Source organism: Quercus robur, chromosome 8, assembly GCF_932294415.1.
Source record: "Quercus robur chromosome 8, dhQueRobu3.1, whole genome shotgun sequence".
Lineage (NCBI taxonomy): Eukaryota > Viridiplantae > Streptophyta > Magnoliopsida > Fagales > Fagaceae > Quercus > Quercus robur.
The window spans coordinates 31,318,990-31,338,379 of record NC_065541.1 but is presented as its reverse complement, the minus strand read 5'-3'; the positions used below and the strand labels follow the sequence as shown (position 1 = coordinate 31,338,379).

Below are 19,390 nucleotides of genomic sequence, written 5' to 3'. Positions count from 1 at the left end.
TCAGGATTATTTAACTTTTATAATTGTTTACTATTTCAAACGTCGTTATAATCCCGGTCTGTTGCTTAAAAGTTAAAACCCATAGAGCTCTGCATCTTCAACACCCCCAAACCATAAAATTTTAGGCTTTGGTATTTCAATTGAATTGCTTTTGATTTAGGCTTACGTTTGGGTAAGTTATTCTGTAGGATGATTACTAGATAACAGTTATTAACGATAATTGTTAAGGTTTAGGTCAATTTTCTTTTTCTTTTCTTTTTCTTTTTCTTTTTTGTCTTGACAACGTTATTGGGTTGATCATTAAATAATTTATGTCTTCTTCTAAATCTGCTATAGTGGCTATTGATTATTTTAATACGTTATGCATAGTCTTGTATGATAGGTGATTAGAAATTGAATTCATAGATTGATGGGGTTGGAGGAGCCGTAGTGAGTTTTGATAATTCTAACCAATTATTGGCTTCTGTTGGTATTATTGACAAGGGTGTCTAATATTACATTATTATGCAATTTCATAATCCCTGTTTTGACACCGTTTAGCCATTGATTTGCTGCAATAAGAACTACCCAAACAAGTTGAAAGGTCCGCATAGCCTAATTGTTTTACACCTTGGTTTTATTTCTAATGCAATTCTCTTTTTCCTTTTTTTTTTTTTTTTCTTAGTACTCTATGCAGTTTGGGGTTTATACTATTTAGGCAGTGATAAAGTTAAGCCAACATATTCACAACAAAAGATAAAAAGATACCCAGAAAAACAAACAGACTATCCAAAAAAGAAAATATCTCATCTGTTTAAGCAAAGAAATTAAAACTGATTTAAAAATAACTTACTTTGAAATTTTGAATATGAAAATTAATTAATTAAGTTTATATGTTTGCAATCAGATTGAGAAAATATTATCAATTGCAAAAACATTTAAGAATTAATCAAAGACTTTAAAAACTCAAATTGTGTGGAAAAGTCAATGAGAAGGTTTCTAGTGATTTTTTTTAATATTTCTTTGTCTTTTTTAATTCTCTTAAAATATAGATGTAAAGAGAGTACTAATTTGGAGGCTACATAAGTGAAGGAAGAGAGTGTTGAGTGATCTAAGAAAGATAATATGTGGAAACTTCATGCAAGATTTTGTACTTTACATTGTGTAGATGGGAAGTAGTAGCTAACTTATATTTTATTACAAGCAAAACTCTTATAAAAAAAGTAAAGAGGTTCAATAAATCTCTTATAAAAAAATATTCTAAGGAATACAAGCATGTGTGCACTTTTGTGTACACACATACATCACTTAATGACACCCTTATGGAAAATCACTGCTAAATTCATGCCCTCAATTCAATTTTTTGAGATAAACAGAATACAAATTGATTTCAATCTCGCTTTTTTTTTTTTCTTTTCTTTTTTTTTTTCTTTTTTTGCCTTTTGAGTTTGCTTCCATTAAGGAAAATCAAACGCACTGTAGTGGTACATGGGAAAATCTAGAAACAAGAAAATCCTCTCAAATTGTACTTAAGTATAGGCATTTCGAATATTGATTTTCTTTTGAATCAAGGAAAATACTCGTAGAGGCAAGAGTTATGACCTGCAAGCAAACATTTAAATGAACAAATATGATTTAGGGAAAAAATAGAAATATTAAAGCAATAATCTTTAATGTATGACAAACTAGGCAAATTGATTAAGATCACTTTTATAAGTGATTCCTTCCTTTAAATTGAAGAAATGAGCATTCATTCCATAATTTCCATTACTTATATCTTTCTTTTACAGCTTATTGAAAAATGAAACGTACAGCAACATAATTTAGTAGATTCCATGTGGGTTTTGTTCCTGATTTGTCTTCTTCAAGATCAAATGAAGGTTAATTCCTCTAGCATCACATAGTTGAAAGTATTCATTAAAATTGAGAAAGAAAAAAAAAAATTAATCCATTGTAACCTCACGTGACTAGATTTTCTAGGCACATGGTATATGCACTGTCCTAGACTCAACTCCATGTGATTATGCATAGGCTATGCCAAAAATCCAATCCAACATAAAGAAAGTAAGAGAATAGTTATTAAGGGATGTTTAATGTTTATTACTTGGGTCAAGTTCTGTGATCATGGCAGCACCCTTGAAGTAGCAAGATCCACCTTTGTGCTTGAAATTCTGAAAGTAGTTATTGAAGGCATAGGAAGCATGGTCTTTTACAGTGTTAGGGAAATAGCAAGGTTGGTTCACCTGAATCTTACTACAATTTGCACCTCCTTTCCCACAAGCCCAATCCAAGGCCACCTGCAACTCCTTATCTGGGGTCTGTACATCGGCTACACACCATTGCTCAAGCTCCCCATCTAATTTATGAACACACATTGGTTGAACAACAATATGAGTATAGCTGCATTTTGCTAATATGGTAAGGGACGACAAGAGCTCCTAAAGTTAGAAATGTGTCTATTGCTCTTTATGTGATTCACTGGATAGGATTTTTCTTAACTCTGAATTAAGCAGAAATGCATAGAAGACTAATAGATAGAACAAGCATGGGAATTCACAAATTTGAATTTCAATATAAAGTTGAAACTTAAGTTTGGCATGCTGCATTGGCCATATATATTTTGGAGTTGCATGAGACTGATAATTGATAAAAGATTTTGAAGTATTGATCAATTGGAAACTCTTGTGAGCGTCAGTTAATTTACCTGAATTCTGTGGCATTATAGACAGAAAGAGCAGAGCCAGAAATATGATCAGCAAAACATTTGACATTGTATGTGTGGGTGTGAGATACTGAGAAAAAGAGGGCGCAGAGTGAATGAGTGATCTATCCTTAGAAGTTTCAGAGGCCACAAAAGAAAATAAATTCTGGTTTTTTGTTTATTAATTAATATTCAACAAAAGTAGAGAATTATTCTCAAAAAAAAAAGAAAAAAAGTAGGGAATCCTGTAAAGGTGGCACATGTTATGTAGGATTTGATGGTTAATGGGTTCCAGGTAAGCTATTACGTCCTAACAAAAAAAGGTTATGGGTTTTCAAACTAAACAATTATATCTTATTGAAAAAGAGCAGGGCTGCAGGAATTGATTTTTACCCCCTGCATGGACAAAACTGTGTGTTGATAACAAGATCTAATAGTAATTTTCTTGTGGTGTTTCTATCATTAGCGATTCTTGCAACTCACTATTAGTGGCTGCCAGTTTTTTGCCTACTTTTTACAATGACATAAAGGGAAGTCTCCAGCCTTGCTCCTCAATCACAATCTTGAATATCCATCTCTTTTTTATTTTCTAGTAAGTGCTGAGTTGGTGACCTCCATAGTTGGAAGGGGATTTGGGGTTTGGGTTTATTGAAAAAGAGAGAGATGAAGGAATGAGAGAAATCAAAGTTATTCATTTCTTATCTTTCTTTTCTTTTTCTTTTTCTTTTTTTTTCTTTTTTGATGTTGGGGGGGGGGGGGGGGGGGGGTGTTTAGAATTTGAAAAGGAGAGATAAAGTTAAACTTGAAACTTTATCCACATCTGGTTTGGGTCAAATTTTGCTTTTGCCAGCTGGAGATGTAATTGTATTTGTTCAATTGTTCTTGAATGTAATACGTTCATATTGCACATTGAAATCGGATTACTGTTTTTTTGTCACCAAAGGCATACCATTGGAAGTATAATTGATTCTCTACTATGCACCCCCCCTTGAGCAGTAAGTCCAACAAATCAATCAAACCAAAGAAAACGTATAGAGAGGGAAGAAATCGGAGTTGCGACAGTCACAATTAAGCTACTTATTATTTCACTATACCAATATATATATATATATATATATATATATTACAATTCAATTACACATTTTAATACAAATACTGTGAAGATGAGGGTAATAGATCATTCATCTCACAGATAGAAAATTGGGTGATTTCATCATACTTTATCCTTAACCTACCTACTTCAATAGACATGCATAATAAATAAAAAATAGGGGCACTAACTTACTTACAAACAAATAAAAATCCTCTCCTGAGTGCTTTATGTTCCACCAATCACGGTATGCCATGCCTACTAGTAGCAACAGTGGATATATACAGAAAAAGCCTCTCTCAAATTGTCCTTGGAGGGTGATCAGGCAATGTGGAATGGTTTAGGACAAACTGCTAACATTTGATTGCTCTCCTCCAATATGCATATAGTTGTTAAACCTGTTACTTTGGTCACACGCCAAGATTTCTGAAAGCAAATAACTAGTCAGTGAGCACCCATGATAAACATTTTTTAGCAGGATAAAGTTAAAGATTGTGTGCAAACGTAGACACTAGAATATTACTCTGACATGTACTGGTTTAAAGTAAATCTTATACGAAATTCTACATCATTGAGTCTTCATTATTACTAACGAAATAACAAATATAAAAAATGCAAAGTTAATATGCCTCATGCAGTAGATAACATATATGATGCTGACATGCATGTCCAAATTCAAAACATCAGCTAGAGTAATGCTGAAATTACCATGTTCATGAAGATGGCAAATGCAGTTGGGATTAGCCTAACTGCCAGCTCATAGCAGTGAAGCTTGTCATTAGCCAGATAGCTCTAATTTATGAGGGTCAATCCCGAATGTAACACAGATCAACCGCTTGGCTAAACCAGTAATGAAGAACCAATCATGTTAGTTCAGTTCATCAACCAGACTCAAAGAAATGTGCCACTGCTGAATAAAGTTGTTCCTCTTCAAATGGTTTTGACACATAATCATCCATCCCACACTTCATGCACTCTTCATTTGTAGCCTGAATCACATCTGCTGTCATAGCTAATATTGGTGTGTGCCAATGAGCCTTATTCCCAAACATCTCTATTGATGCATCCCCTGACACAATTTCCTTATTAACCTTACTCTCCATGCAGCGGATTTGCCTTGTCGCTTCAAACCTGCATAATTGTAGACGGTACAAGAATGTAATCCATTCACTGGATGGGATTTATTAAATGGGCAACCTCCCATAAGATGCTAGAACTAAAAGTATTCTTAATCTATATCATTTTTCTAAACTTATTAAACTTGAAGATCAATTGGCATAAAATCCAGTTAACAACAAATAAGTGAACAATAATTTAATAACTAATTAATAAAAAAACTAAAGTTTTCCAATCTGGACTAAACAAAAAATTACAGAATTGACTAGGTCAATGATCCACTCAATGCCCCACTAAACTGAAACATTACTATTTAAGTATTAACCATATTCAAGGAGTACTTATATACAGGAATTAAATAACTCTATCACAATCAATGTAACAAAGACAGCAATAAAAAATAAATCCTGGTGTGAAAGTTCTAAGTGAGATAGGATGACTTTTGGCCTCAAGAACCTCAAGTGAGGCCCCCCATCACATTCTTTACATGCTGTCAAACAAACTTGGTAAGGTCCTCAGTTTTGTCAGATAAGTCACTAAATCCCTTTGCATTTAAAAATTAAAAAGGAAATTAGGGACTAAAGAGCAAAAAAGATTGATTACCCATCCATTTCAGGCATCTGGAGATCCATAAAGCAAGCATCGAAACTGTGGGGTGGCTTAAGCATTGCTAAAGCAGCCTTGCCACTCTCTACACAGGTCACAATTGCTCCATACTTTGATAGAGCACCTTCTGCAACTCTTCTATTAACTACATTGTCATCCACCACCAAAATTCGCTTTTGTCTTAGTAAAATTCCAAGTATAGATGGTTTTTTTCTGCTTACTTGCCCCTTCTTACCACTTGCAAAGGCTTCTTGGAGGCAGGCAATTAAGACACCTAACCGAAGAGGCTTAATCAGTACATTATCCACAAAACCAGCAGATTTAATCTCAAAGCGTTCTCTAGGGCTAATGGAGGTAGTCAAGAGAAATATCTTTGGAAGGTTTATAGAAATTTCAGTGCTGCTGTTTTGCCTGTGATCTTTGAGAAACTGATGGAATGAGAGACAGGTTTCTTTATCCCAAACATCTTTGTCAATAAGGACCATGGACAAATTTGTTGATAAACTGTAGACCAAACAATTAATATGTGTTAGCAAATCAAGCATGAGTTGTACGGTAAAATTGTAAGAAATCTTTATAATTCATTTACCAATAATATGCTCTATTTCCCTTAATTCTATGATAGGCAGAGTAACTCTTTCTTTAAACGTCCAACATATGGGCTTTGAGAAGAAAAAATATTTGATGCAACTCTTAAACCTTAACAAATAAGCTTTTAGTTGAGAATGATACTCAAGATGAGTTCAGCTCACCAGACGAATTTTTTTATTTTTTTTTGTCTTTTAAAAAAAAAAAAAAAAGGTATCCGATGCTCCAAAGAGCAAGCAAAGTAAAATCTACCTTGTTTTGCAAGCACTTGATAGATAAGAGCAAGCTAATTTCAAACTGAAAGCTATATCCGCGGTTATCCCCAACCTCTGCAGATGATATCTTGTAACCTCAGCTCTGATGCTGCTTTTATCAATTACCAATGCTCTCAATCCTTGGAACTCTGAAACAGAAGGATCACACTGTTGCCACTTTGTATCCAGAGAACTTGTTTCTCCTTTCCTGAAAACTCCAGTAAATGAAAAAGTACTCCCAATGCCAGGTTCACTCACAAACCCTATCTCCCCACCCATGAGATGCACCAGACGTTCGCTAATGCTCAATCCTATTCCCGTCCCACCATATGTTCGAGAAGTGGAACTGTCAGCCTGCATGAAAGGTGTGAAAATACGGCTTTGTGCCTCCAGAGGAATTCCAACTCCTGTATCCTCAACTGTTACTAGTAACTTGATCATTTCGGATTCCTCCATTGAAATTGTACTGCCCAACTTTTTAAAAGACTTCCAGCTTTTCCATCTGTCAACCACAGGAATCCCACTCAATGTCTTATAAGTTCCATCAGACATGTCATGAGCTAAACTCAAGCCTTGTCCCAGAACTTGGTCCATAATAACTGGTGTGCCCCTCACTTCATCTGCCAGATGCACTGAGATAAATATATGTCCTTCATCATTAGTGAACTGCAGTTTAAACAAGTAAAAAGTCAGGGAACCACAATTATGAAACCAGAAGCTTTATTTAAGAATGCATGACCATATAGAACAGACTGTTCTAAAAATGATCATCTGATTGGATGTGTAGCACAAGTTAAACATGTGGATTTGCATGGAGAGTATAATCCAATAGATATATAGAACAGAATGTCAATGAGATTTTTTTAATAATAATAATCTTAAATAAGAGGAATCTTTGCAAGGACTAGCAAGAAGCAATACTAACCTTAATTGAATTTCCAACAAGATTTGTAATTATCTGCCTGAACCGTCCAGGGTCACCAATGACTACTTCCGGTACTTGATTGGAAACATAAACAGCCAACTTCTCTCACCCAAAGGAACACCCACATTCAAGTTTGTATAAGAACTGATATCAGCAACAACAGCAAAAGAATAAAGTAAAGGAGTAGAAAGAAAATAACTTAGTTTTACCTCAATCCCTTTTTTGTTAGATTTGCCTGAGAGAAGTGATAAAACATTATCAAGAACAGCGCGCAGATCAAAAGGTACAGCTTCAAGCTCAAGCCTGCCTGATTCTATTTTAGCCTGATCAAGAACCTCATTTATCAGTGCTATGAGATCTTTTCCACTAGCATGAGCAGTTTGAGCATAATCCAGTTGGTTTGGATTAAGATCAGTGTCCATCAGCATTTGCAGCATACCTGTAACATGATTGGAAATAGTATCTTGTTAATTAATCTTGACAGGATTCACACAATATACTTTGTAATTGACAGACTTATTATACCTAAAACACCATTCATTGGAGTCCTGATCTCATGGGAAACAGTTGCAAGAAACTGCAAGAAGAGAAAAACTCAGTTACAGGATAATTTGAAGAAAATTTACATCAGAAATAAATTTACAAGGAGATGGGAAAAAAAATGAGAAATGTGAAACTCATGATGTTATGATCTAAAGCTGTGAATGTAAAACCCATTACTATGAGAAATATAGAGAATCATCCTGCAGTTATGAGTCACCTAAATCTTTTATTGCTAATGCCAAAGGATCTACACAAAAAGAAGACCGGAACTAAAGTGCACCTGAGTTTTTGCCACATCTGCAGCTTCAGCACGAACTTTGAGCTTTGTCATTATACGACAAGCCTCCTCCACTTTTGCAATTCGATTTATGGCTGCATAAAAGATATGTCCAACAAGCAAAGTAATAACTAGGAGTCCAACTGATGCATTTATCGCCGTCCATGGTAAAGGAGGTTTCTGCTTAAACCTGCAATCAAAGGAACACAATTAGAACCATCGAAAAATATGTGACTCGTTATCTTAGGCTGACATGTAGACATGATAACATGTGGGAGCTAACCTGCAATGCATCTCATGCTTCCGTTGTGGATCCCCAAAATCAAGGTTGCTTGTTTGTAAGAGGCCAGTATCAGTAACTTCATCACCATACATGTTGATGGGAGCAGATGCATTAGTTGTATCATAAACATTCACAACAATCATTTGCTTGCTGGCAAGTTGATGCAGAAGCTTCTCCACTAGTGATGGGACATCATAAGAAGCACCCAGATACCTTTTTAATAAGAGACCCCCAGTATATGAATCAATTCCACCTCATTGATATTAACACAGTCTAATTCACAACAGTGAATAGATGAGTTTAAGGCCACAAGAAATAAAGAAAATAACTGGAAGATAAAATTACCCCACAGTAGCTTCAATACGTTGCTCTGCCGTAGCATCCAGAGGGAGGTCAGTGTTGTAGACAGCAAATGTGAGTACCACACCAAGGTGATTTGATTTCAATAGCTTAAAAGGAGATGTAAGCACTCCTTTCCCAGTTGCTCTTGCTCGCAGGATGTTCTCACGATCTTCCTATATTAAAATTAAAAACAGAAATTCTTTTATATTGATGCAATCAAATTGATGGGTGGAAAATTATAAGTGCACTTAAAGAGTTGTGCCCAAACATAAATCTTTTCAAAAGACTTGTAATCTTGATTTATAATGATACAATGAGATGAAGATCTCAAATAGATGTGCTTCAAATGCAAGAGGCTGAGTACAGTTCTGCAATATTGGACCTGTAGAATTAGCTCTATATGACCCAAAACTCCTCATGCATACATACATGAACACCTAATTTTGACTGACTAAACACATCACCAAACAGCACAGCACAAATCCAAAGCTTAGAATCAAACCCCAGGGACATCAATAAGTTAAATTCCTTTGACTTACGTTTTTTTCTTATATTGAAAGTTTTTAATCATCTAACTAGGTCAATGTCCTAGTCAATAAAATCAACTAGGATAGCGCCATTACACAGAAGATAAGTCACCATGTGAGGTCCAGAGACAGTTCTATAGTGCATCAGTTACATGGAGTCTTGGAATTTTTTTGAGCTAAAATTGTGATCATAAGGCTTAGTGTACTGCACGATTAAAATCAAAGTAGTAAACTGAATGAAAAAACAACATTAGATAAATCAAGTTCACCTTTCCAGACATCATGTCTATAGAGACAATATGGGAGACAGTTTCCTGAGAAAATATCACGGGTGCATATTCATCATGAATAGGTGCAGGATCCAACTTTTCTGGAATACAATCTTGGACTAAAGTTTGGTCCTCTGTTTCCATTTTCTTGATTGTCCATCCATGCTGCTTCTCAAACAGCTCCCTCTCTGAGTGAGGAACTTTCAGAGCATAAGCAACACCACTAGTAAGCGGTCTCTCAAAAGCTGTTCTCTCAGTATATGCACCAAATGTTTTCTGTAATCATTGAAAAAACTGAATAAACATCACTGAAATATCAAACTAGTATTGCACAAGGTTACAATTATGACTTGTTCCTTACATCAAAGCTATTTGAATTGTTAAACAAATGAATTATACATTAAAGCTATTTGAAATATTAAGCAAATATATTTCAAACCTATAACAACATTTTCATCCTTTCAGGATGGTTTTGCCTGACTATCTACCCATTATTATATGAGGAAACAAATAGGCATTATCATGATTTGCCTATTACGTATTAAAAACTATACCTTTTATATATGTCATTTATCTGCATGGCAGGAGAGTTTAAGAGTGATATGAGGTCACCTTTCTTCCTCATTTAAAGTTCAAATAACCATTAGTTTCCCATTAGTTTTGAACAAGCCAATTCCAACAACTGATTCTAAGGTAATACTCGAGTAAACTTTGTAAAGAAAGCTCCGAAATGTTTACATATAAGTGAAAAAGCAATAGACAAATAATTAAAAATTAAGGCAGATAGGAAACCTGATCAATGGCAGAAGGATGTTTCCCATGGTGAAAGGTGGAGACTAGAATAGCCAAGGCATGAACATGGTTCATGCTCACATTAAACTGGTCCTGCAACATTCGGGCTCGTTCATCACACATGTTGGCTAGTGTTTCCTCCCTCCTCAAAATGATTCGTTTGTTCAAGTACCAAAATAACCAAATTGACGTAATAACTCCAAACAAGACAAAAATTAGTAGAAGCATCTTCCTCCACTTCCCAGCACCTTTAGGAGTATGGGCTTGCTGTTGCCACTTCTGCTGCTGTTGCTGTTGTTGCTGCTGAGCCACCAGCTGTTGATGACCAACCTTATTCTTTTGGTTCCTCCACAACTGTAAATGCAAACCAGACATCTTGCAGCTCACTATAGCTACAACAAGGAGCAACCAACTTACTTTTATAATTGTACAGAAACTCTCGCAATGCTCTTTTACACAATCCACCAGTGCCCCTGATTGCAATATGTTCTGAGTGAAAAATACAAAAACATTAATTCTTTAGATCATCACTCAAGTATATAAACTTTAACATTTTCCAAACATTAGCTCTTTCAATAAGAATTCTAATTCAGAAAAGTGTTAGGTATTATGATATGAGAGTACTCATTAGCTCATGTAAACCCCTTGTTCAAAATTTCATATTTAATGCACTATGCTCATAACTCTGATTAGAGATTGAAACATCTCATGGTGTATGAATGGAGTTCTAAACCAAACCTATCCCAAAACTATCTCCCCCACCCCCAAAAAAAAATGAAAACATTTTATGAAATTGCTTTTAGAAAGGTCCCATTTTTAAACCTATCAAAGTCCCTTGGTTCATGCATGAGAAAATCATATTCCTCTTACAACATGGTTATACCTTTTCACAAATCTGATTATTAGCTGAAATTGAATAAACTTTAGATTGTGAGATAAATGGTACAGGGCTGTCATCTAGCATTGACAGGCTATCCTTCCTGGAGATGTTCTCATCTTGAACTGGGCATTGGTCCCTTGGTTCATCATTGTCTGCAACCCATCTATGCTGCTTGTGAAGCTGCTGCATCTCTGAACATGTTACACTCAGAGCACAGGTAATGCCATCACTTAACTGCACTTTGGATCCTAATTCTTTGGTACATTGGAGGGATGTCATCTGTGATACATTAACTAGTGAGAGGAACTTAAAATAATAATAATAATAAAGCAAACAATAAAAATGAAACTATTCATCCTTTTCATCTAATATGTAACTTGATAGATGGTCTCAGGCACTTTTTGCACATAGATTCTTTAAATTGTATATCAAATTAGAAGGAAGAAATTACATGTAAAAGCCAATTCAATGGAGAGATCTATCACACATTGTGATCAATAGTTTAAAAACAAAAGCCTTGTAATGTATCTGCCGTATAGTGTAATCATAGAAATATGTGCTTATCTAACATAGAAATCTAAAAGCCAATTCAATGGAGAGATCTATCACACATTGTGATCAATAGTTTAAAAACAAAAGCCTTGTAATGTATCTGCCGTATAGTGTAATCATAGAAATATGTGCTTATCTAACATAGAAATCTTTGTCTCTCTTCTGTCTAATTACAAATCTTTATCACTCCTAATATATTCTACTTATATAAAGATATTATCCTTAAAACAAATATAATATTTTTTAATGACAAAGCAGCTAAGAATATTTCCATAACATACTTACCCTTATTTGAATTTCAAGAGGAGTGTGATCTTTTTGCCACTCAATTATTCAACTATATAAAAAACGATAATCATAATAGCAAAACTGGTCACTGTATTAAAATCCTATTTTCAGCTTCAAACCACCTTGCATCCCTAGTCCATCTCTCATTTCTGACCAATTTTTTCACCATAGTCCAATTCAAAATGTTTTTCTTCTTCTATTCTTTTAAATTTATAAGAACTCCAATTTTCACTAGAGTCCAATTAAACTGTAATTAACTCAGAGATCATACGTTGACTACAAAACTGGTTCTACAAGTACAAAATTTGTATTTAAAGCAACGCAAAAGACAATTCAAGTTATAATGAAACAGTCAAGACTAACGCAGTAAGAGTCCAGAGCTATTAAAGACGCAATTTAAAAGCTATAAACACAGTACCTGATCTGATTCAGATAATAAGGAAGTTAAAGCATGAAGCTGGTTCTTGCTAAGATTGAAATGCTGTAGCAAGATTTGAGCTTTTTCTTCACAAGAGTTTGGAGACTTCTCCTTCCCCCATAAAGTTCCATGATTAAAACTTAAGAGAAACCCAATGCTTCCTAGAACAACAGAAACTAAAAGACAGAAGAAAAACAGAAGCTTTCTTCTCCATTTTCTGACAGAATTAGGCCCATGTAAAGGTTCCTTTGCCTTCTTCAGCTTGGAACAGTTTGGTAATCTACCATTAAGGCCGGAGAGCTTGCAATTTAGAGACATCCTAACCAAAACCCACCTATGCATCCTTACAAAGAGCCTTGAAAGCTTGAGAAAAACCCCAGCTCCAGCAGAACAAGTCATCAAAATCAAACCTTGTAGAGAAAATTCCAAATGAGAGTAAAAGTTTGCTGAAAACTAACCAAATTATTAACCAAGCCCAAGTCAAGACCAATGCTTTGGCTAAGCAGATACAAGTAAGAAGTGAAATTGCAAGAAACCCAGTTCCTATTTCAACAAACACAGCTCCAATTATCCAGCATGCCAAGAAAACAAAGTGGCTCGACCTCTTTAAATCCCTCCTGCACTTTTCCACTTAATGATCCAGTTCCAGGAACAAGTTTATTTTCTCCACAACATGTCAAGCATTAAAGCCCTTCAAAAGCACACCTCTTTTGAAGCCAAACCAAAGAGTAAATAATCATGCCAAACTACAAACTGAACCAAACCCAGTTGTCATTTTGGCAAAGCTGTGATGTGAGTGTGAGGGAATCATGAATGAGATAAGAAAGAAATTGGACTTTTTCTAAAACTGGTTCTTTCTGCCTCCCACAGCCGAAAAGAAGCATCAAGAGTGTAACATTTTCAAAGCAAAACCCATCATCAACAAAGTTTGGATTAAACCCAACCCCAAGTGGAATCAATGATCAGAGTGGGATAAAAAAGTGGTCCCTCTTTCTTTTTCCTCTTTAACCCAAAACAGAGAAACACACATACACAGTTACACACACTCTCTTTTTCTTTTCTTTTTCTCTCTCTCTCTCACTGTTCAGTTTGGTGTCCAGCATTTGATATTCGAGGTTGGCTACATGATTATCTCATCATCTGTTGGGGGAAGTTAAACAAAACAAAAGCAAACGAAACCCAAGTAAAAAATAACACCAAAAACAAACAAACAAAAAAAAAAAAAAAACTTTAGTTTTGTTTCATTATTTTATTTTTGCTTAAGTTGTAATTACTTAGCTTTTGTTTTTTTCTTTTACTTTTATGTTGAGAGTTGAAAGAGACTGCACCATTCAGCGATTAAAGTTGAGTGGCATTTGTTTTGTTTTCTGCCTCTCTGCATTTGCTCTGCACAGCTGATATACGGATTTGGAAGTGAGAGAGAAGTAGAATTTATTTATGTGGAGTATTGTAAAATAGCAATTCACGCGATGTTTGTAATTCTAGGATCGAAGGTTCTAACCTCTAACGTCTAACTAATTTTTGGATTTCTTTAATTTTTCTCCATTATTATTAATGATTAAAAGTATTTTAGTTTTTTGCTCCAAAAAAAAAAGTATTTTAGTTTTGGCATGAATAACGTGGATTTAGATTTTAATTTGCCTCTTGTTTCTCAAAAAAAAAAAAAAAAAAGATTTTAGTTTGCCTCTTGAATTATTCTATTAAAAAAAAAAAGTAAGCATAATGCAAAAAGTCCTTAAAATACAAAATACAGTACTTATTCTCTGGTGCTTTCATACCTCTCGAACCGCAAACTAAACGGAAAAAACAAGCAATAGATAAAGAAAACATTCACTCAGCTATTCCCATCACTGGGGTTGGTACTCAATCGCCCTCCAAACCATGAAAATTCTTAGCCTCAACTGCCTTGGGCTTGAGATCCTAGAGGTTGTTCTAGAATTTTCGCTGTTTATCAATTGAAGAAAGTCCCCAAGTTTTTGTTTCTATGTGGAAACTAGACTTGTTCATAAAAATAAAAAATAAAATAAAAAAGTGAAAACTAGACTTGACAACCATTGATGATGCTTCCAAACACAACATGGCTTCAAACTCTAATCCAACTGAATTATGTATGCACCTGCTATGAGATTGTTCCTTTGCACATGTCATTTGGCTTCATGCTCCTTATTGGAACTCATTAGGCCAGCCATGCATGTTTAGCTTATAGAATTTAAATGAATTAATGTTTGAAGTCTATGGTCTCGTACTACTATTTACACTATGGAGTTCATGGAGGTCAATTCAATCAAAATTAGGTTGTGTTCTTTGGAAGTGGCTGGCTAGATCTTGAAGGATATTAAGTTGATTTGTAAACAATTTGTTAGTATTTTTTTTTTTTTTCAAGATGTAATTGTATTGCTCTAGCTTTTGTTAGTGTTGTAAAAGAGAATGAGGAGGTCATTGTTTTGACCCTCTTTTCTCTTTTTCATTGTATAGCATGATATTAAATGAATAAAGTTTACTATCATTTCCTCTCAACAACCAAAAAAAAAAAAAAAAAATTGTTTAAATTTTTACAAAATGCGTAAAACATGCAAATCTTTCTTTTCTTTTTCCTTTTAGTTGCCTCTCTCTCTCTCCTCTTTCTTTCTCGTTCTTCCAATTACACCAAAATAGGAGAAGATGGGACTCTACGTCATACATAATTGAGGGTTTTGAACGGTGAGACTAGGATTATGGAGGCATTGTGGTGGGTGTCGATTTACAAATTGATTTGGGTGTTAGGTGTGGGTTTGCAAATCGGTTTGGTGATGGTTATTGGGTTTAGTAGCGATTATTGCTAGGCTATGAGGTTGATGGGTCATGGGTGGTGGCACCAATGATTTGATTGTGTTACTAGGTTTTTGTGGGGGCATTGCTGATTTTTTTTTTTTTTTTGGTTGACGGAGTTGCTATTGGGTTAGGAATTGAGAAAGAAAATTATTTTTAATAGGGTTGTATTTACAGGCACCATAAGGTGCCCATTCACAATAGTTTTTTTGGCAGCTTTTGGCAATTTTTTTGACAATTTTTTTCTTTTTTTTTAAGTCAGACCCATATAGGAAAATTTTAACAGGCACCGCACAATATTTATTAACATTTCCTTTTTTTATATACCATATTGCAAATAAAAATTGGAATGTGGAATGTATTTCAAGAATGGGTTGGTAAAATAAATAATTTTTTTTTGGTAATGTAAAATAGATATAAATATTTTGTTTGACATTCCCATATGAATGGACAAAACTTTGATAAATAACTTTCATTGCCATATTATATATTTACTTTTAAATAGGATAAAAGCCTTTGTGACTTGAAAAAAAAAAAAAAAAAAAATTATTCAATTTTTCTTGAGTAAAACTAAAGCTTTACCCAAAACCATGAATCATTAAGGCCTTTCTATTTTAAATAAGTTTCATGCACAATCACAAAGAGCATTATATCATCATGGGTGTAATAACATAATAACATCTCTGAAAAGTCTCTTGATTGAAATATAAAGTTTTATCCATACTTACTTTAAAAAATTTTTAAAAAAACACTAAATTATTAAATTAATAAAGTGGATAAAAAATTAATTAATTAACTAAATATCAAAATAAATACAATTGTATTTATATTTTTTTTTAATAAAAAAGCAGAGATTTCCCTCAAATAATTGGATAGATATATAGTTTTCTTCACTAACAACATCATAATAGTATGAAATTTGACTGAAAACACGATGACACAAAAGACAAATAAGGTACTTCTTCTTTTATTTATTATTTTGTATTTTATATTATTGTTTTTAATTTACCAAATGTAAAATGCAGATTGATACAGAAACAAATCGGCAATTACTCGTGACTTGGGGTAATGGTTAACTCGCTAGCATGCACTTGTTGTTTAAGGTTCTTAACCTACTCAATGTGCTTGGATTATTGGAAGATGTATTGGTGATGTAGGCATCAATGAAAATATATGTCGGCTTTATACCTTACCCACCAATTTAAAATAATGAAGAAACGAGAATTCACAAGCGATGGCCATGGGATGGGACCAAATAAAGCAACATTTAAACTAATCACTTAAAATCATAACCATGATTAGGCTGACCATTATTGTTAGTCTTTTTTTCACTATAAGAAAAGCTTCTTTTTTTCTTTTCTTTTTGCTAATTTATAAGAAATGCTTAGGTATTCATCAAATATGTGACAATCATATTGAGGTTCACCCAATGGCGGCTCCAAGATTTTTCTTAAGAGGGTCAGTAAGAAGATATTTCTTGAGTAAAAGATGAATTTTACGGTCTACATGGTTTCCTTATTACAAATTTGTCTATAGTACATACTAGTAAATAGTAATAGAATATAAAATAAACTATAGGTTCATTTGACATATTTTTTTTCTTAATACAATGAACATATTAATTATTGTTGTTAAGTGAATTTTAATTATTACTGTTTAAAATACTTCTATCTATTAGTTTAGGATGATTATATGTTTACATTGTAATATCAATTATCTAGAATCAACATAAGATTTACATTATAGATAATTATACTATACACATTTGCAAAAAATATACAAAATTGTACACATTTGTTTAGAAACAATATAAATATTATATTGATAGTACAATGTAAACTATGAATTTTCCATTAGTTTATTTCAAATTTGTTAAGATCTAAATGTGCTTCTTCTTTTTTTCTTTTTCTTTTTTATAGATTTAAGATGATTTTTATTTTATTTTTTTATTTTTTTACTTTTGTTGTTGGGCTTACTATTTCTCCCAGATTTTCGATAAAATTGGTTTGTTGTTAGACTTTTTTTGTGTTTAAAAAGATCAAAATATTTTTAAGAAGATCATAATTAAGCTTATTTCAAGTGGATTTAAAAAATTTTATTTTAGAAGGGTCAAATTAAAAAAAAAAAAATTATATATATATATATATATATATATATATACCCCTTGAACTGTACATGGCGCCACCCATTGGTTCACCTAGTTCAACTAAAATCAATCATCTTAAGACTAATAAGTTCCAATGACAAATCCTATCCTTATATAAAATAAGGTGATAAGGTGGAGGGTGAGGTTTTTGGTTCATCAATTATTAGGTGCATGCCAAATTTATCAATAAAAATAAAAAATAAAATAAAATAAAACATCAAGCATCTTAGAATTGAAATAACTTAGTAAAAGAGAATTTATGACTTATACCGAAGAGTAATTACTCATTACTTTAAGAATATAGCGAAATGGTATTTTTTCCTCCCACATAATAATAGGTTCCATTAATTAAATTTATGGTGAAATATACTATTCATTCATTAGATAAAAGGGAGTACTATATCACTATATTCTAAAAGTACATAGTAATTTTCTTATATTGAAGCATTTATATAAAATGCTGTAAACATTTTTCCCTTTATAATTTTTTGAGTTACTTTGCATATCACATGGACCAACATTTGATTCAAGTTTTTCAATGAAGTTTGATCCAACTAGTAAAATTTTTTGTCATTAAATAAAAGATATGGTTCAAACTTTACTTATCCCAAAAACTAATTGGTCTCTTAGGCTTGATAATAAAAAACAATTATCATAAAACAGAAGCCATAAAGTTGAATCTTATCCTATATATAAAAAGTATAAATTTTAAAAATTAAAAAGTTTGATTCAATTTGATTTAGCCACCATAACGAATTTGGCATCTAGTGATGGGGGTTCTAAAACCATAAACAAATTTGGATTTATAAAGCTAAACAACATTATGACTATTTAAGTATAATTGTAGTGCCTATGTGCAAGTACATATTATCTACTATTATGTATTTCATATAAAGTTGTCATGAGAAAGTTTCACACACATATATACTTAGAATATTCTAACTTTATCTAAGTGTATACATATGTGAAGTTCCCTTCTGGAGACTTGGGTGCAGTTTGGATTGGACTTATCTCACGTTCGCGTCTTGCATTTATGTTTTGACGGCCTTTTTTTTTTTTTTTTTTTTTTTGGCTGCTACGCACGCTTTTTGGGAGACCATGGCTACTGTTCATGAACAGTAGCCGCCGTTTATTGACTTTTCAACCCTCTTTTATCAGTTTTGTGGGTCCCATAAACAGTGTACGGGACCCACAAACTTCACTTTTCAGCAACTTTTTCATTAAAAATGGGTCCCACGGCACTATTCACACATTTAAAATTTATTTTACTACAGTGTTTTCAGTTTCAACAAAATAAGTTCTATCCAAACAGACCCTTGAACCCCGACTCTTGCCCCCCAAATCCCATAAGCACTTATACTTGTGGAGTGATCATCGCAACAAAGGTATGCAATAATTAGGCTAGAGTATTAATAGTTTAGTATTTCGAAAACTATAGATTTTACTACATTAACCTTACAAATTGATATTTCACCAATTATAAAAAGACAATTCAAATATTTATTTATGAATCTTAGAAATCATTTTTATTACTACATAAGTTTATAAATTTTATATAGTAAAATTAATAATACTTTTTAGCGTTTTCTATAACTAAATTAATCAAGCATTAATGCATTTTTAGGTGATATTTGATCATGTTACTTAGTGCCCGTTTGTTTGGGCGTTTTGAGCCCAAAAGTTGGCTTTTTAAAAAAGCTAGCCCAAGTTTAGTGTTTGGTGAGTATAAAACGCAACTTTTTGCTTAAAGTTGCGTTTTATATTTGTGAAGAAACGCACGTTTGAAAAATGGACGTGTTTTAGTCCATAATTGTAAAAGCTGGTGTGGGCGTTTGATATATATCCATTGGGTGACTTCAATTACCAAAATTGCCCTTCAATAAAGGGCAAGGTGTCTTCTTCAGATCACGCACGGCCTCAGCAAATTCATCTCACCTGAAGCTCACTCACGCAATAAAATTAATCAAACCACAACAATAAAAGCAAAAAAAAATTCTTGCTCTCAT

At 33.3% G+C, this 19,390-nt stretch overlaps 2 protein-coding genes across 3 annotated transcripts; both read right to left on the bottom strand.

Moving 5' to 3' along the window:
• Positions 1 to 1,311: 1,311 nt before the first annotated feature.
• Positions 1,312 to 2,867, bottom strand: LOC126695205 (glucan endo-1,3-beta-glucosidase 1). The gene is made up of 3 exons (XM_050391871.1): positions 2,684 to 2,867; positions 2,084 to 2,335; positions 1,312 to 1,581 (listed from the first exon to the last, which is right to left on the bottom strand). Exons 1-3 carry the CDS (start codon positions 2,748 to 2,750, stop codon positions 1,547 to 1,549), a joined length of 354 nt encoding a protein of 117 aa, XP_050247828.1. The 5' UTR covers positions 2,751 to 2,867; the 3' UTR covers positions 1,312 to 1,546.
• An 866-nt stretch (positions 2,868 to 3,733) lies between these two features.
• On the bottom strand, positions 3,734 to 13,607 carry LOC126695202 (histidine kinase 2). 2 transcript variants are annotated; one of them, XM_050391867.1, is made up of 15 exons: positions 12,889 to 13,606; positions 12,431 to 12,793; positions 11,176 to 11,451; positions 10,293 to 10,781; positions 9,501 to 9,776; positions 8,708 to 8,877; positions 8,363 to 8,575; positions 8,083 to 8,269; positions 7,785 to 7,836; positions 7,469 to 7,698; positions 7,260 to 7,358; positions 6,333 to 7,000; positions 5,490 to 5,996; positions 4,479 to 4,901; positions 3,734 to 4,196 (listed from the first exon to the last, which is right to left on the bottom strand). In XM_050391867.1, exons 2-14 carry the CDS (start codon positions 12,770 to 12,772, stop codon positions 4,652 to 4,654), a joined length of 3,759 nt encoding a protein of 1,252 aa, XP_050247824.1. In that variant the 5' UTR covers positions 12,773 to 12,793; positions 12,889 to 13,606; the 3' UTR covers positions 3,734 to 4,196; positions 4,479 to 4,651. The 2 variants fall into 2 exon arrangements, with proteins under 2 accessions (XP_050247824.1, XP_050247823.1); XM_050391866.1 differs by having other exon boundaries at positions 12,431 to 13,607.
• Between the last annotated feature and the right edge of the window lie 5,783 nt (positions 13,608 to 19,390).

What these genes read in the sequence shown, in the direction of transcription:
- LOC126695205 (XM_050391871.1), bottom strand. Translation starts at nt 2,750, where the DNA reads ATGTCAAATGTTTTGCTGATCATATTTCTGGCTCTGCTCTTTCTGTCT. An exon ending in TATAATGCCACAGAATTCAG is followed by an intron (nt 2,336 to 2,683) that starts GTAAATTAACTG and finishes TTCATAAATTAG; the next exon opens with ATGGGGAGCTTGAGCAATGG. An exon ending in GATCACAGAACTTGACCCAA is followed by an intron (nt 1,582 to 2,083) that starts GTAATAAACATT and finishes GTTTGCTTGCAG; the next exon opens with GTCATAACTCTTGCCTCTAC.
- LOC126695202 (XM_050391866.1), bottom strand. Translation starts at nt 12,829, where the DNA reads ATGACTTGTTCTGCTGGAGCTGGGGTTTTTCTCAAGCTTTCAAGGCTC. An exon ending in AAGCATGAGATGCATTGCAG is followed by an intron (nt 8,270 to 8,362) that starts GTTAGCTCCCAC and finishes CTTTGATTGCAG; the next exon opens with GTTTAAGCAGAAACCTCCTT. An exon ending in CTAACAAAAAAGGGATTGAG is followed by an intron (nt 7,359 to 7,468) that starts GTAAAACTAAGT and finishes GGGTGAGAGAAG; the next exon opens with TTGGCTGTTTATGTTTCCAA.